General features: G+C 43.5%; 1 protein-coding gene across 5 annotated transcripts in view; it reads left to right on the top strand.

Moving 5' to 3' along the window:
• podn (podocan) overlaps window positions 1-17269 on the top strand; it is an 84216-nt gene that overhangs the window by 55810 nt on the left and 11137 nt on the right. For 4 of the 5 annotated variants that reach the window (XM_036978572.2, XM_090236163.1, XM_036978571.2 and 1 more), the window contains exons 5-8: window positions 6820-6884; window positions 11836-11945; window positions 12838-12994; window positions 13249-13364. In XM_036978572.2, coding sequence (XP_036834467.2) covers window positions 6820-6884; window positions 11836-11945; window positions 12838-12994; window positions 13249-13364 — 448 coding nt within the window. Of the gene's footprint in view, window positions 1-6179; window positions 6421-6819; window positions 6885-11835; window positions 11946-12837; window positions 12995-13248; window positions 13365-17269 lie in introns of those variants that run through there. The other variant, XM_090236164.1, reaches the window with a different exon arrangement.

Raw genomic sequence — 17269 nt, 5'->3', positions numbered from 1 at the left:
TCAGAGACGGGAGAGAGAGAGCAAGGTAATAACTAGTCAGAGACAGGAGAGAGAGAGCAAGGTAATAACTAGTCAGAGAGCAAGGTAAAAACTAGACAGAGACGGGAGAGAGAGAGCAAGGTAATAACTAGACAGAGAGCAAGGTAAAAACTAGACAGAGAGCAAGGTAAAAACTAGACAGAGACGGGAGAGAGAGAGCAAGGTAATAACTAGTCAGAGACAGGAGAGAGAGAGCAAGGTAATAACTAGTCAGAGAGCAAGGTAAAAACTAGACAGAGACGGGAGAGAGAGAGCAAGGTAATAACTAGACAGAAAGCAAGGTAAAAAATAGACAGAGAGCAAGGTAAAAACTAGACAGAGACGGGAGAGAGAGAGCAAGGTAATAACTAGTCAGAGACAGGAGAGAGAGAGCAATGTAAGAACTAGTCAGAGATGGGAGAGAGAGAGCAAGGTAAAAACTAGTCAGAGACGGGAGAGAGAGAGCAAGGTAAAAACTAGACAGAGACGGGAGAGAGAGAGCAAGGTAATAACTAGTCAGAGACAGGAGAGAGAGAGCAATGTAAGAACTAGTCAGAGACGGGAGAGAGAGAGCAAGGTAAAAACTAGACAGAGACGGGAGAGAGAGAGCAAGGTAAAAACTAGTCAGAGACGGGAGAGAGAGAGCAAGGTAAAAACTAGTCAGAGACGGGAGAGAGAGAGCAAGGTAATAACTAGTCAGAGACAGGAGAGAGAGAGCAAGGTAATAACTAGTCAGAGAGCAAGGTAAAAACTAGACAGAGAGCAAGGTAAAAACTAGACAGAGACTGGAGAGAGAGAGCAAGGTAATAACTAGTCAGAGACAGGAGAGAGAGAGCAAGGTAATAACTAGTCAGAGCAAGGTAAAAACTAGACAGAGACGGGAGAGAGAGAGCAAGGTAATAACTAGACAGAAAGCAAGGTAAAAACTAGACAGAGAGCAAGGTAAAAACTAGACAGAGACGGGAGAGAGAGAGCAAGGTAATAACTAGTCAGAGACAGGAGAGAGAGAGCAATGTAAGAACTAGTCAGAGACGGGAGAGAGAGAGCAAGGTAAAAACTAGTCAGAGACGGGAGAGAGAGAGCAAGGTAAAAACTAGACAGAGACGGGAGAGAGAGAGCAAGGTAATAACTAGTCAGAGACAGGAGAGAGAGAGCAATGTAAGAACTAGTCAGAGACGGGAGAGAGAGAGCAAGGTAAAAACTAGTCAGAGACGGGAGAGAGAGAGCAAGTTAAAAACTAGTCAGAGACAGGAGAGAGAGAGCAAGGTAATAACTAGTCAGAGACGGGAGAGAGAGAGCAAGGTAAAAACTAGTCAGAGACAGGAGAGAGAGAGCAAGGTCATAACTAGTCAGAGACGGGAGAGAGAGATGAAGGTAATAACTAGTCAGAGACGGGAGAGAGAGAGCAAGGTAAAAACTAGTCAGAGACGGGAGAGAGAGAGCAAGGTAAAAACTAGACGGAGCCGGGAGAGAGAGAGCAAGGTAAAAACTAGACAGAGACGGGAGAGAGAGAGCAAGGTAAAAACTAGACGGAGCCGGGAGAGAGAGAGCAAGGTAAAAACTAGTCAGAGACGGGAGAGAGAGCAAGGTAAAAACTAGACAGAGACGGGAGAGAGAGAGCAAGGTAAAAACTAGACGGAGACGGGAGAGAGAGAGCAAGGTAAAAACTAGTCAGAGACGGGAGAGAGAGAGCAAGGTAATAACTAGTCAGAGACAGGAGAGAGAGAGCAAGGTAATAACTAGTCAGAGAGCAAGGTAAAAACTAGACAGAGACGGGAGAGAGAGAGCAAGGTAATAACTAGACAGAGAGCAAGGTAAAAACTAGACAGAGAGCAAGGTAAAAACTAGACAGAGACGGGAGAGAGAGAGCAAGGTAATAACTAGTCAGAGACAGGAGAGAGAGAGCAAGGTAATAACTAGTCAGAGAGCAAGGTAAAAACTAGACAGAGACGGGAGAGAGAGAGCAAGGTAATAACTAGACAGAAAGCAAGGTAAAAAATAGACAGAGAGCAAGGTAAAAACTAGACAGAGACGGGAGAGAGAGAGCAAGGTAATAACTAGTCAGAGACAGGAGAGAGAGAGCAATGTAAGAACTAGTCAGAGACGGGAGAGAGAGAGCAAGGTAAAAACTAGTCAGAGACGGGAGAGAGAGAGCAAGGTAAAAACTAGACAGAGACGGGAGAGAGAGAGCAAGGTAATAACTAGTCAGAGACAGGAGAGAGAGAGCAATGTAAGAACTAGTCAGAGACGGGAGAGAGAGAGCAAGGTAAAAACTAGTCAGAGACGGGAGAGAGAGAGCAAGGTAAAAACTAGTCAGAGACAGGAGAGAGAGAGCAAGGTAATAACTAGTCAGAGACGGGAGAGAGAGAGCAAGGTAAAAACTAGTCAGAGACAGGAGAGAGAGAGCAAGGTCATAACTAGTCAGAGACGGGAGAGAGCGATGAAGGTAATAACTAGTCAGAGACGGGAGAGAGAGAGCAAGGTAAAAACTAGTCAGAGACGGGAGAGAGAGAGCAAGGTAAAAACTAGACGGAGCCGGGAGAGAGAGAGCAAGGTAAAAACTAGACAGAGACGGGAGAGAGAGAGCAAGGTAAAAACTAGACGGAGCCGGGAGAGAGAGAGCAAGGTAAAAACTAGTCAGAGACGGGAGAGAGAGCAAGGTAAAAACTAGACAGAGACGGGAGAGAGAGAGCAAGGTAAAAACTAGACGGAGACGGGAGAGAGAGAGCAAGGTAATAACTAGACAGAGACGGGAGAGAGAGAGCAAGGTAATAACTAGTCAGAGACAGGAGAGAGAGAGCAAGGTAATAACTAGTCAGAGAGCAAGGTAAAAACTAGACAGAGACGGGAGAGAGAGAGCAAGGTAATAACTAGACAGAGAGCAAGGTAAAAACTAGACAGAGAGCAAGGTAAAAACTAGACAGAGACGGGAGAGAGAGAGCAAGGTAATAACTAGTCAGAGACAGGAGAGAGAGAGCAAGGTAATAACTAGTCAGAGAGCAAGGTAAAAACTAGACAGAGACGGGAGAGAGAGAGCAAGGTAATAACTAGACAGAAAGCAAGGTAAAAACTAGACAGAGAGCAAGGTAAAAACTAGACAGAGACGGGAGAGAGAGAGCAAGGTCATAACTAGTCAGAGACGGGAGAGAGAGAGCAAGGTAATAACTAGTCAGAGACGGGAGAGAGAGAGCAAGGTAAAAACTAGTCAGAGAGCAAGGTAAAAACTAGTCAGAGACGGGAGAGAGAGAGAGCAAGGTAAAAATTAGACAGAGACGGGAGAGAGAGCAAGGTAATAACTAGACAGAGACGGGAGAGAGACAGCAAGGTCATAAGTAGTCAGAGACGGGAGAGAGAGAGCAAGGTAATAACTAGTCAGAGACAGGAGAGAGAGAGCAAGGTAAAAACTAGACAGAGACGGGAGAGAGAGAGCAAGGTAAAAACTAGTCAGAGACGGGAGAGAGAGAGCAAGGTAAAAATTAGTCAGAGACAGGAGAGAGAGAGCAAGGTAATAACTAGACAGAGAGCAAGGTAAAAACTAGACGGAGCCGGGAGAGAGAGAGCAATGTAAAAACCAGTCAGAGACGGGAGAGAGAGAGCAAGGTAAAAACTAGTCAGAGACGGGAGAGAGAGAGCAAGGTAAAAACTAGTCAGAGACAGGAGAGAGAGAGCAAGGTAATAACTAGTCAGAGACGGGAGAGAGAGAGCAAGGTAAAAACTAGTCAGAGACAGGAGAGAGAGAGCAAGGTCATAACTAGTCAGAGACGGGAGAGAGAGATGAAGGTAATAACTAGTCAGAGACGGGAGAGAGAGAGCAAGGTAAAAACTAGTCAGAGACGGGAGAGAGAGAGCAAGGTAAAAACTAGACGGAGCCGGGAGAGAGAGAGCAAGGTAAAAACTAGACAGAGACGGGAGAGAGAGAGCAAGGTAAAAACTAGACGGAGCCGGGAGAGAGAGAGCAAGGTAAAAACTAGTCAGAGACGGGAGAGAGAGCAAGGTAAAAACTAGTCAGAGACGGGAGAGAGAGAGCAAGGTAAAAACTAGACGGAGACGGGAGAGAGAGAGCAAGGTAATAACTAGACAGAGACGGGAGAGAGAGAGCAAGGTAAAAACTAATCAGAGACGGGAGAGAGAGAGCAAGGTAATAACTAGTCAGAGACAGGAGAGAGAGAGCAAGGTAATAACTAGTCAGAGAGCAAGGTAAAAACTAGACAGAGACGGGAGAGAGAGAGCAAGGTAATAACTAGACAGAGAGCAAGGTAAAAACTAGACAGAGAGCAAGGTAAAAACTAGACAGAGACGGGAGAGAGAGAGCAAGGTAATAACTAGTCAGAGACAGGAGAGAGAGAGCAAGGTAATAACTAGTCAGAGAGCAAGGTAAAAACTAGACAGAGACGGGAGAGAGAGAGCAAGGTCATAACTAGTCAGAGACGGGAGAGAGAGAGCAAGGTAATAACTAGTCAGAGACGGGAGAGAGAGAGCAAGGTAAAAACTAGTCAGAGAGCAAGGTAAAAACTAGTCAGAGACGGGAGAGAGAGAGAGCAAGGTAAAAATTAGACAGAGACGGGAGAGAGAGCAAGGTAATAACTAGACAGAGACGGGAGAGAGAGAGCAAGGTCATAAGTAGTCAGAGACGGGAGAGAGAGAGCAAGGTAATAACTAGTCAGAGACAGGAGAGAGAGAGAGCAAGGTAAAAACTAGACAGAGACTGGAGAGAGAGTGCAAGGTAAAAACTAGACAGAGACGGGAGAGAGAGAGCAAGGTAAAAACTAGTCAGAGACGGGAGAGAGAGAGCAAGGTAAAAACTAGACAGAGACGGGAGAGAGAGAGCAAGGTAATAACTAGACAGAGAGCAAGGTAAAAACTAGACGGAGCCGGGAGAGAGAGAGCAATGTAAAAACCAGTCAGAGACGGGAGAGAGAGAGCAAGGTCATAACTAGTCAGAGACGGGAGAGAGAGATGAAGGTAATAACTAGTCAGAGACGGGAGAGAGAGAGCAAGGTAAAAACTAGTCAGAGACGGGAGAGAGAGAGCAAGGTAAAAACTAGACGGAGCCGGGAGAGAGAGAGCAAGGTAAAAACTAGACAGAGACGGGAGAGAGAGAGCAAGGTAAAAACTAGACGGAGCCGGGAGAGAGAGAGCAAGGTAAAAACTAGTCAGAGACGGGAGAGAGAGCAAGGTAAAAACTAGACAGAGACGGGAGAGAGAGAGCAAGGTAAAAACTAGACGGAGACGGGAGAGAGAGAGCAAGGTAATAACTAGACAGAGACGGGAGAGAGAGAGCAAGGTAAAAACTAGTCAGAGACGGGAGAGAGAGAGCAAGGTAATAACTAGTCAGAGACAGGAGAGAGAGAGCAAGGTAATAACTAGTCAGAGAGCAAGGTAAAAACTAGACAGAGACGGGAGAGAGAGAGCAAGGTAATAACTAGACAGAGAGCAAGGTAAAAACTAGACAGAGAGCAAGGTAAAAACTAGACAGAGACGGGAGAGAGAGAGCAAGGTAATAACTAGTCAGAGACAGGAGAGAGAGAACAAGGTAATAACTAGTCAGAGAGCAAGGTAAAAACTAGACAGAGAGCAAGGTAAAAACTAGACAGAGACGGGAGAGAGAGAGCAAGGTCATAACTAGTCAGAGACGGGAGAGAGAGAGCAAGGTAAGAACTAGTCAGAGACGGGAGAGAGAGAGCAAGGTAAAAACTAGTCAGAGAGCAAGGTCATAACTAGACAGAGACGGGAGAGAGAGAGAGCAAGGTAAAAATTAGACAGAGACGGGAGAGAGAGCAAGGTAATAACTAGACACAGACGGGAGAGAGAGAGCAAGGTCATAAGTAGTCAGAGACGGGAGAGAGCAAGGTAATAACTAGTCAGAGACAGGAGAGAGAGAGCAAGGTAAAAACTAGACAGAGACTGGAGAGAGAGTGCAAGGTAAAAACTAGACAGAGACGGGAGAGAGAGAGCAAGGTAAAAACTAGTCAGAGACGGGAGAGAGAGAGCAAGGTAAAAACTAGACAGAGACGGGAGAGAGAGAGCAAGGTAATAACTAGACAGAGAGCAAGGTAAAAACTAGACGGAGCCGGGAGAGAGAGAGCAATGTAAAAACCAGTCAGAGACGGGAGAGAGAGAGCAAGGTAAAAACTAGACAGAGACGGGAGAGAGAGAGCAAGGTAAAAACTAGTCAGAGACGGGAGAGAGGGAGCAAGGTAAAAACTAGTCAGAGACGGGAGAGAGAGAGCAAGGTAAAATCTAGACGTAGCCGGGAGAGAGAGAGCAAGGTAAAAACTTGTCCGGGACATGCAAGATAAACCAGACACAGAGACTAAGAGAGAAAGAATCAAACGAAAACAACAAATTAATGACATCAGGGGACGGAGATCTGAAAGTAGCCAGTGGAGATTCAGACATTATGTATGGTTGGACATTTTGTTATTTGTTGACAACAAACTGTGAGAACTCTGTTTGTGTCTATTATTATTGTCTTGTTCTTTCTGTCTCTCTGTCTGGGTCCATGTGGAATCGCAGCCTCTGGCAGACTGTCGGGTTTACAGACTGGGCTCCAGTTCTTATAGATCCACCCCATTTATAATATATGCTTAGCTGGAATTATGATTAACATATGTGTGTTATTTTCTCTTATTGGCTGTCCAGCTTTTTTCACTTAAGCAAAGCAGTCCGACCTTTATCTTCTGTGTTGTATATGCTTTTAAGCATGGGATGAAGGCTGAATAACATGTTCTATATTCATGTTCCACTTAGTTTGCGTGTGTATGTATGTGTGTGTGTGTGCATGTGTGTGTGTGTTTTCAGGCCTTGAAGATGAAGGGTTTACAGTGCTGGAACAGCTGACCTACTTGTACTTGGCCAATAACAAGGTGCGTCATTATAAACACAGTCGTAAACACAGACCTTCGCCTTCAGATAAAACAAATCACTATTCTTCCCTCACTGTTACAGAACTTGAATCTGGTTCATTTGGGCCAATGTAAACATTCTTCAGTTCCTTTTCACGGTCACACTTTATTTGAATAGTCCGGATTTCCCATCTGTAGATGCTCTACAGATGGTCATACTATCAACAAACTATCTGCTGATAAGTAACTGCTTGCTAAGGTTAGGTTTAGAATAAGGGTTAGGGTAAAGGTAAAGACTGGGGCTAGGGTTAGGATTAGGATAACAGTTAGGGTTAGTAGATAGTCTGTAGAGCATCTACAGATGGATTAGCATAAGGGTTAGAGTTAGGATTAGGATAAGGGTTAGGGTTAGTAGATAGTCTGTAGAGCATCTACAGATGGATTAGGATAAGGGTTAGAGTTAGGATTAGGATAAGGGTTAGGGTTAGTAGATAGTCTGTAGAGCATCTACAGATGGATTAGGATAAGGGTTAGAGTTAGGATTAGGATAAGGGTTAGGGTTAGTAGATAGTCTGTAGAGCATCTACAGATGGATTAGGATAAGGGTTAGAGTTAGGATTAGGATAAGGGTTAGGGTTAGTAGATAGTCTGTAGAGCATCTACAGATGAACTATCCAATTAAAGTTTTACCGTTTTCACTTGTGGTAATCATACATAATCAGAACTCCCAGGAGAGAGTAGCACACAGTATAGTGTGCCCTGCTCATTAAAAGTGCTGCTAGGGTCACCATGGAGCTCTCTGAAACCATCTTCACACCTCCACTTGGTTCTACTCTAGGAATCATAATAAGAAAAAAACAGTTTTAAAGTTTTATTTTGAGCAATACAAACCATACTGAGTGGGCTTGGATGATCTCCAGGTTGAGACAACCAAAGTCCTACATCCACAAGAATTCAGCAATACAAACCATACTGAGTGGGCTTGGATGATCTCCAGGTTGGGACAACCAAAGTCCTACATCCACAAGAATTCAGCAATACAAACCATACTGAGTGGGCTTGGATGATCTCCAGGTTGGGACAACCAAAGTCCTACATCCACAAGAATTCAGCAATACAAATATGTAATGACTCGGGCTAGAGCCATAACACAATATCTCCCTCCAAAGAGTAATTGCTTTCTGAACAAAACCGCAAAATAACCAAATGGCCTAAATACCCGTTCAAAAATTGAATTTTAAACTTGTGCTTTTGTTGGTTCTAGAATTAACATTTTCCTTTCCCTTCCATACTTGGATCTTCCACCCAGGATCTCCTATTCTTAGTGTGTCAAAGTACAATTCTGTGTGAAATGTCTAATATATTATTTTATGTTGTGATGCTGTATGTTTGCCAGCAGTGCTGCTGTTGCCAGAAGGAAAGGTGGCAGACAGTCAACCAGGCGATATCCATTCTCTTCTCACCCAGTGTGTGCCCACTTATGGTTGTAATCACTTCCAGTGTATCCATGCCAGCTGGTCAGATCTAAAATGTTGCTGTGGCATACAGTCATTTTTGACTGTGCGAGAGAGGGGTGAGGGAGGGAGGGAGGGAGAGGGAGCGAGAAAGGGAGAGAAAGGGAGAGAAAGGGAGAGGGGGAGGTGGAGAGATGGAGAAAGGGAGAGAAACAGAAAGAAAGGGGGATTTTAAAGTGCTCACTAAGCCTAAAAGAAACCCATGTTTCTTTAATCCATAAAAGCATGTTGATAGGGGAGCAGATATAAAGCCATGTAACACTAACGTTAAGCTTGCTACTACTGTAGCAGTTACTCCTATTTCTGTATTCTCTCTCTGTTACTACATTTCTAATAGTTGATAAAATATTCAGAGGAGTGACTGAAAGGAGTTTTACCCTGTTTTAGATGAGGGGAGAGTAAAGCCTGCCACAGTCATACAGTGCATTCGGAAAGTATTCAGACCCCTCCACATTTTGTTACGTTATTTTAAATAGATTAAATCATTTTCCCCCCTAATCAATCTACACACGATACCCCATTATGACAAAGCAAAAAAAGGTTTTTAGACATTTTTGCACAATTTATATATAAAAAAATATATATATTACATTTACATAAGTATTCAGACTCTTTACTCAGTACTTTGTTGAAGCACCTTTGGCAGCGATTACAGCCTCAAGTCTTCTTGGGTGTGACGCTACAAGCATGGCACACCTGTATTCGGGGAGTTTCCCCCATTCTTTTCTGCAGATCCTCTCAAGCTCTGTCAAGTTGGATGGGGAGCGTCGCTGCACAGCTATTTTCAAGTCTTTCCAGAGATGTTCAATTGGGTTCAAGTCCTAACTAGGTCTGGGTTTTCATCAAGGATCTCTCTGTACTTTGTTCCATTCATCTTTCCCTCGATCCCGACTAGTCTCCCAGTCCTTACCACTGAAAAACATCCCCACAGCATGATGCTGCCACTACCATGCTTCACCATACAGATGCTGCCAGGTTTCTTCCAGACGTGACGCTTGGCATTCAGGCCAAAGAGTTCAATCTTGGTTTCATCAGACCAGAGAATCTTGTTTCTCATGGTCTGAGAGTCTTTAGGTGCCTTTTGGCAAACTCCAAGCGGGCTGTCATGTTCCTTTTACTGAGGAGTGGCTTCCATCTGGCCACTCTACTATAAAGGCCTGATTGTTGGAGTGCTGCAGAGATGGTTGTCCTTCTGGAAGGTTCTCCCATCTCCACAGACGAACTCTGGAGCTTAGTCAGAGTGACCATTGGGTTCTTGGTCACCTCCCTGACCAATGCCCTTCTCCCCGTATTGCTCAGTTTGGCCGGGCAGCCAGCTCTAGGAAGAGTCTTGGTGGTTTCAAACTTCTTCCATTTAAGAATGACGGCTGCCACTGTGTTCTTGGGGACCTTCAATTCTGCAGAAATGTTTTGGTACCCTTCCCCAGATCTGTGCCTCGACACAATCCTGACTTGGAGCTCTATGGACAGTTCCTTCAACCTAATTACTTGTTTTTTGTTCTGACATGCACTGTCAACTGTGGGACCTTATATAGACAGGTGTGTGCCTTTCTAAATCATGTCAAAACAATTGCATTTACCACAGTTGGACTCAAGTTGTATAAACATCTGTATAAGGCTGTAATGTAACAAAATGTGGAAAAAGTCAAGGGATCTGAGTACTTTCTGAATGCACTGTATGCCAACAATGCAATAACTTCCTGTTGACGTATGGGACATTTTTGAAAATTTACTGTAAATGAAATACAGAAATATCTAATTTACCTAAGTATTCACACCCCTGAGTCAATACTTTGTAGAAGCACCTTTGACAGCGATTACAGCTGTGAGTCTTTCTGGGTAAGTGCCATTGTCACGCGGGACTAGGTGGGTGCAGGAATCAGACGCAGAGAGAGAGAGTAACTGAGTTGAAGTGCTTTGCTCTTGCACACCAAAATAATAAGCCCAACAAAATACAGGGCGCAGGACACTATACAAAACAACCCAAAACCACAGGGTGTCAAGTAAAGAAAATAAAATCCACCACTACCTAACATGCACACACGTAACATTAAGACAATCCACCACTACCTAACATGCACACACGTAACATTAAGACAATCCACCACTACCTAACATGCACACACGTAACATTAAGACAATCCACCACTACCTAACATGCACACACGTAACATTAAGACAATCCACCACTACCTAACATGCACACACGTAACATTAAGACAATCCACCACTACCTAACATGCACACACGTACCATAAAGTCAATCCACCACTACCTAACATGCACACACGTAACATTAAGACAATCCACCACTACCTAACATGCACACACGTAACATAAAGATAATCCCGCACAAAACAAGTGCGGGTCAAATTACTACATATAGGGAAGCTAATTAAACCAAAATAAACACAGGTGAAACTAATAAGACAAAACCAACAGACAAACAAAAAAGGGATCGGTAGCGGCTAGTAGGACGGCGACGACGACCGCCGTGCACCGCCCGAACAGGCAGGGGAGCCAACTTCGGCAGAAGTCGTGACACCCATAGATTTTCAAGTACATTTAAGTAAAAACTAACTTAATGACTCCAGAACATTCACTGTCTTCTTGGTAAGCAGCTCCAGTTTAGATTTTGCCTTGTGTTTTGGGTTATTGTCCTGCTGAAAGGTGAATTCAACTCCCAGTGTCTTGTGGAAAGCAGACTGAACCATGTTTTCCTCTAGGATTTTGCCTGTGCTTAGCTACGTTCTGTTTCTTTTTCATCCTGAAAATCTCCCCAGTCCTTAGTATTACAAATACCTCTCCGGCATTTGAGTTAGGAAGGACACCTGTATCTTTGTGGTGACTGGGTGTATTGATACACAATCTAAAGTGTAACTAATAACTTCATCATGATCAAAGGGATTTAGTTTGCTTTAAAAAAAATCCATCTACCAATAGGTGCGTTGGAAAACCTGGTCTTTGTGGTTGAATCTGTGTTTGAAAGTCAATGCTCGACCGAGGGACCTTACACATAATTGTATGTGTGGTGTACAGAGATGGTAGTCGTTTAAAAATCATGCTAAACACTGTTATTGCACACAGAGTCCATGGAACTTATTATGTGACTTGTTCAGCGCATTCTTACTTCTGAACATATTTAGGCTTGCCATAACAAAGGGGTTGAATACTTTCCAGCTTTACATTATTAATGAATTTGTAAAAATGTCAAAAAACACTATTTCACTTTGACATTATGGGGTATTGTGTGTCGGCCAGTGACAAACAATCTCAATTGAATCCTTTTTAAATTCAGGCTTGTACACAGCAAAATGTAAAGTGGTGTGAATACTTTCTGAAGGAATGTAAATTAACCCTTACTGCCAGTGGTCAGTACAACAGTAGAAAAGAAATGAAGAGAGTATCTCTCTCTCTCTCTCTCTCTCTCTCTCTCTTCCTGTCTTTTTCCCTCCCAGCTCACCACAGCACCCAGACACCTGCCTCCCTCACTGGTCAGTGCTGATTTTGCCGCAAATTCACTCACAAAGATCTACCCGTACACATTTGGCCAGAAGCCAGGACTGAAGTAAGTGTCTGTCTGTCTGTGTTTGTTTGTTTGTTTGTTTGTTTGTTGGTGGGAGGTTTTTTTGTAGGAGGATTACATTCTCACAGTAGAAAGGTCTTATTCAACTATTACAGACTACAAAGGGAAGCACAGCCGAGAGCTGGTTGCATCACTGCCTGGTATGGCAACTGCTCGGCGTCCATCCTCAAGGCACTACAGAGAGTAGTGCGTACAGCCCAGTACATCAAGCTTCCTGCCATCCGGGACCTCTATCCCAGACGGTGTCAGAGGAAGACCTTAAAAATTGTCAAAGACTCCAGCCACCCTAGTCATAGACTGTTCTCTCTGCTACTGCACGACAAGTGCAGTGGAAGCGTCAAGTCTAGGTCCAAGAGGTTTCTAAACAGCTTCTACCCCCAAGCCATAAGACTACTGGACATCTAAACAAATGGCTACCCAGACTACTTGCATTGTCCCCCACCCCCTTTTATGTTGCTGCTACTCTCAGTTATTATCTATGCATAAGTCACTTTAATAACTGCCCACATGTATATATTACCTCAATTACCTCGACTAACCGGTGCCCCCGCACATTGACTCTGTACCTGTACACCCTGTATATAGCCTCGCTATTGGTATTTTACTGCTCCACATTAATTATTTCTTACTTTATTTCTTATTTTTTAACGTATTTTTCTTAAAACTGCATTGTCTGTTAAAGGCTTGTAAGTAAGCATTTAACTGTACGGCCTACACCTGTTAAATTCGGCGCATGTGACAAATACAATTTGATTTGATGTTGCTATAGGTGTTATATTGTTATATTGCCTTTAATTACCTTGCTTCTTTCATAGCATAACACATTTAACCACTAATAACATGCTTTCTCCCCTGTGTCCTAACTCCACCCCAGGTCAGTGTATCTCCATAACAACAAACTGACAGATGCAGGGCTACCAGAGAACATGTTTAACGGTTCTGACAGCCTAGAGGTTCTCATCATGTCCAGTAACTTCCTCCGCTACGTCCCTAGGAACCTGCCCTCTGCTCTCTACCGCCTACATCTAAAGGTATTGTATGTACAGAGTACCCGACCTTAGACAATTAAGACGCGTCAGAACAGCACACTCTACATACAGCCAAGCATTTGAGGCTCTTTCTCAATTTCCTCGATTACTCGTTCTCTCCTCCCGTCTTCTCCACACCTTCCATGTTAGTGGGAATTGAGGAGGGGGATTAAAGGAGAAGAGGAAACAAAAATATTGACAAGTGTCTGTGATAATCATAAGTGATGATGATTGTGTGTGTCTTCTTGGTATAACAGAACAACATGCTGGAGAAGATCCCGTCAGGGGCGTTTGATAGCCTGACCCAGCTCAGAGAGCTCTACCTACAGAACAACCTGCTTAGCAACGAAGGCATGGACAACGAGACCTTCAGGTACTGTAGTACCATTTACTGTCAATGTGTATGATACTCAGACTTACAGACAAACACAAAAACACAACAGAGCCATTAAGTCCACCTGAGCAAAGTCTTCTTCTACGATTCAATATATCCGAGGCCACCTATTACATTATTACTGAGGGTATTGATGCAAAACAAAGACCTATAGACTTTACAACACACGCCAATGTAAAGCTGGGGCAATGACACTGCAAAATGAAACAGGCAGGGGAATCATACTGTAATGAAACCGGCAGGGACAATGATACTGTAATGAAACAGAGAGGGACAATGATACTGTAATGAAACAGGGAGAGACATTGATACTGTAATGAAACAGGGAGGGACAATGATACTGTAATGAAACAGAGAGGGACAATGATACTGTAATGAAACAGGCAGGGGAATCATACTGTAATGAAACAGGGAGGGACAATGATACTGTAATGAAACAGGCAGGGACAATGATACTGTAATGAAACAGGGAGGGACATTGATACTGTACTGAAACCGGCAGGGACAATGATACTGTAATGAAACCGGTAGGGACAATGATACTGTAATGAAACAGGGAGGGACATTGATACTGTAATGAAACCGGCAGGGACAATGATACTGTAATGAAACCGGTAGGGACAATGATACTGTAATGAAACAGGGAGGGGCAATGATACTGTAATGAAACAGGGAGGGACAATGATACTGTAATGAAACCGGTAGGGACAATGATACTGTAATGAAACAGGGAGGGACAATGATACTGTAATGAAACAGGGAGGGACAATGATACTGTAATGAAACAGGCAGGGGAATCATACTGTAATGAAACAGGGAGGGGCAATGATACTGTAATGAAACAGGGAGGGACAATGATACTGTAATGAAACAGGGAGGGACAATGATACTGTAATGAAATAGGGAGGGACATTGATACTGTAATGAAACAGGGAGGGACATTGATACTGTAATGAAACAGGGAGGGACATTAATTATGTAATGAAACAGGGAGGGACATTGATACTGTAATGAAACAGGGAGGGACAATGATACTGTAATGAAACAGGGAGGGACAATGATACTGTAATGAAACAGGGAGGGGCAATGATACTGTAATGAAACAGGGAGGGACAATGATACTGTAATGAAACAGGGAGGGACAATGATACTGTAATGAAACAGGGAGGGACATTGATACTGTAATGAAACAGGCAGGGACAATGATACTGTAATGAAACAGGGAGGGACAATGATACTGTAATGAAACAGGGAGGGACATTGATACTGTAATGAAACAGGGAGGGACATTGATACTGTAATGAAACAGGCAGGGACAATGATACTGTAATGAAACAGAGAGGGACAATGATACTGTAATGAAACAGAGAGGGACAATGATACTGTAATGAAACAGAGAGGGACAATGATACTGTAATGAAACAGGGAGGGACATTGATACTGTAATGAAACAGGGAGGGACAATGATACTGTAATGAAACAGGGAGGGACAATGATACTGTAATGAAACAGGCAGGGGAATCATACTGTAATGAAACAGGGAGGGGCAATGATACTGTAATGAAACAGGGAGGGACATTGATACTGTAATGAAACAGGGAGGGACATTGATTATGTAATGAAACAGGCAGGGACAATGATACTGTAATGAAACAGGGAGGGACATTGATACTGTAATGAAACAGGGAGGGACAATGATACTGTAATGAAACAGGGAGGGACATTGATACTGTAATGAAACAGGGAGGGACATTGATACTGTAATGAAACAGGGAGGGACAATGATACTGTAATGAAACAGGGAGGGACATTGATACTGTAATGAAACAGGGAGGGACATTGATACTGTAATGAAACAGGGAGGGACATTGATACTGTAATGAAACAGGGAGGGACAATGATACTGTAATGAAACAGGCAGGGACAATGATACTGTAATGAAACAGGGAGGGACAATGATACTGTAATGAAACAGGGAGGGACATTGATACTGTAATGAAACAGGGAGGGACATTGATACTGTAATGAAACAGGCAGGGACAATGATACTGTAATGAAACAGAGAGGGACAATGATACTGTAATGAAACAGAGAGGGACAATGATACTGTAATGAAACAGAGAGGGACAATGATACTGTAATGAAACAGGGAGGGACATTGATACTGTAATGAAACAGGGAGGGACAATGATACTGTAATGAAACAGGGAGGGACAATGATACTGTAATGAAACAGGCAGGGGAATCATACTGTAATGAAACAGGGAGGGGCAATGATACTGTAATGAAACAGGGAGGGACATTGATACTGTAATGAAACAGGGAGGGACATTGATTATGTAATGAAACAGGCAGGGACAATGATACTGTAATGAAACAGGGAGGGACATTGATACTGTAATGAAACAGGGAGGGACAATGATACTGTAATGAAACAGGGAGGGACATTGATACTGTAATGAAACAGGGAGGGACATTGATACTGTAATGAAACAGGGAGGGACAATGATACTGTAATGAAACAGGGAGGGACATTGATACTGTAATGAAACAGGGAGGGACATTGATACTGTAATGAAACAGGGAGGGACATTGATACTGTAATGAAACAGGGAGGGACAATGATACTGTAATGAAACAGGCAGGGACAATGGTACTGTAGAGAGAGAGAGAGATGGGGAAAGAGAGAGATGGGGAGAGAGAGAGATGGGGAGAGAGAGAGAGATGGGGAGAGAGAGAGAGATGGGGAGAGAGAGAGAGATGGGGAGAGAGAGAGAGAGAGAGAGAGATAGGGAGAGAGAGAGATGGAGAGAGATGGAGAGAGAGAGATGGGGAGAGAGAGAGAGATGGGGAGAGAGAGATAGGGAGAGAGAGAGATGGAGAGAGAGAGATGGAGAGAGATGGAGAGAGAGAGATGGGGAGAGAGCGAGAGAGAGAGATGGGGAGAGAGAGAGAGAGAGAGAGATGGGGAGAGAGAGAGAGGCCCATGGTGAGATACAGTGCCTTGCGAAAGTATTCGGCCCCCTTGAACTTTGCGACCTTTTGCCACATTTCAGGCTTCAAACATAAAGATATAAAACTGTATTTTTTTGTGAAGAATCAACAACAAGTGGGACACAATCATGAAGTGGAACGACATTTATTGGATATTTCAAACTTTTTTAACAAATCAAAAACTAAAAAATTGGGCGTGCAAAATTATTCAGCAACTTTACTTTCAGTGCAGCAAACTCTCTCCAGAAGTTCAGTGAGGATCTCTGAATGATCCAATGTTGACCTAAATGACTAATGATGATAAATACAATCCACCTGTGTGTAATCAAGTCTCCGTATAAATGCACCTGCACTGTGATAGTCTCAGAGGTCCGTTAAAAGCGCAGAGAGCATCATGAAGAACAAGGAACACACCAGGCAGGTCCGAGATACTGTTGTGAAGAAGTTTAAAGCCGGATTTGGATACAAAAAGATTTCCCAAGCTTTAAACATCCCAAGGAGCACTGTGCAAGCGATAATATTGAAATGGAAGGAGTATCAGACCACTGCAAATCTACCAAGACCTGGCCGTCCCTCTAAACTTTCAGCTCATACAAGGAGAAGACTGATCAGAGATGCAGCCAAGAGGCCCATGATCACTCTGGATGAACTGCAGAGATCTACAGCTGAGGTGGGAGACTCTGTCCATAGGACAACAATCAGTCGTATATCTCACAAATCTGGCCTTTATGGAAGAGTGGCAAGAAGAAAGACATTTCTTAAAGATATCCATAAAAAGTATCGTTTAAAGTTTGCCACAAGCCACCTGGGAGACACACCAAACATGTGGAAGAAGGTGCTCTGGTCAGATGAAACCAAAATTGAACTTTTTGGCAACAATGCAAAACGTT

Source organism: Oncorhynchus mykiss, chromosome 5 (genome assembly GCF_057628025.1).
Source record: "Oncorhynchus mykiss isolate SJ-2025 chromosome 5, ASM5762802v1, whole genome shotgun sequence".
Classification (NCBI taxonomy): Eukaryota; Metazoa; Chordata; class Actinopteri; order Salmoniformes; family Salmonidae; genus Oncorhynchus; species Oncorhynchus mykiss.
Note: the sequence above shows the minus strand (reverse complement) of the source record. Positions and strands in the feature narration are given on the sequence as shown.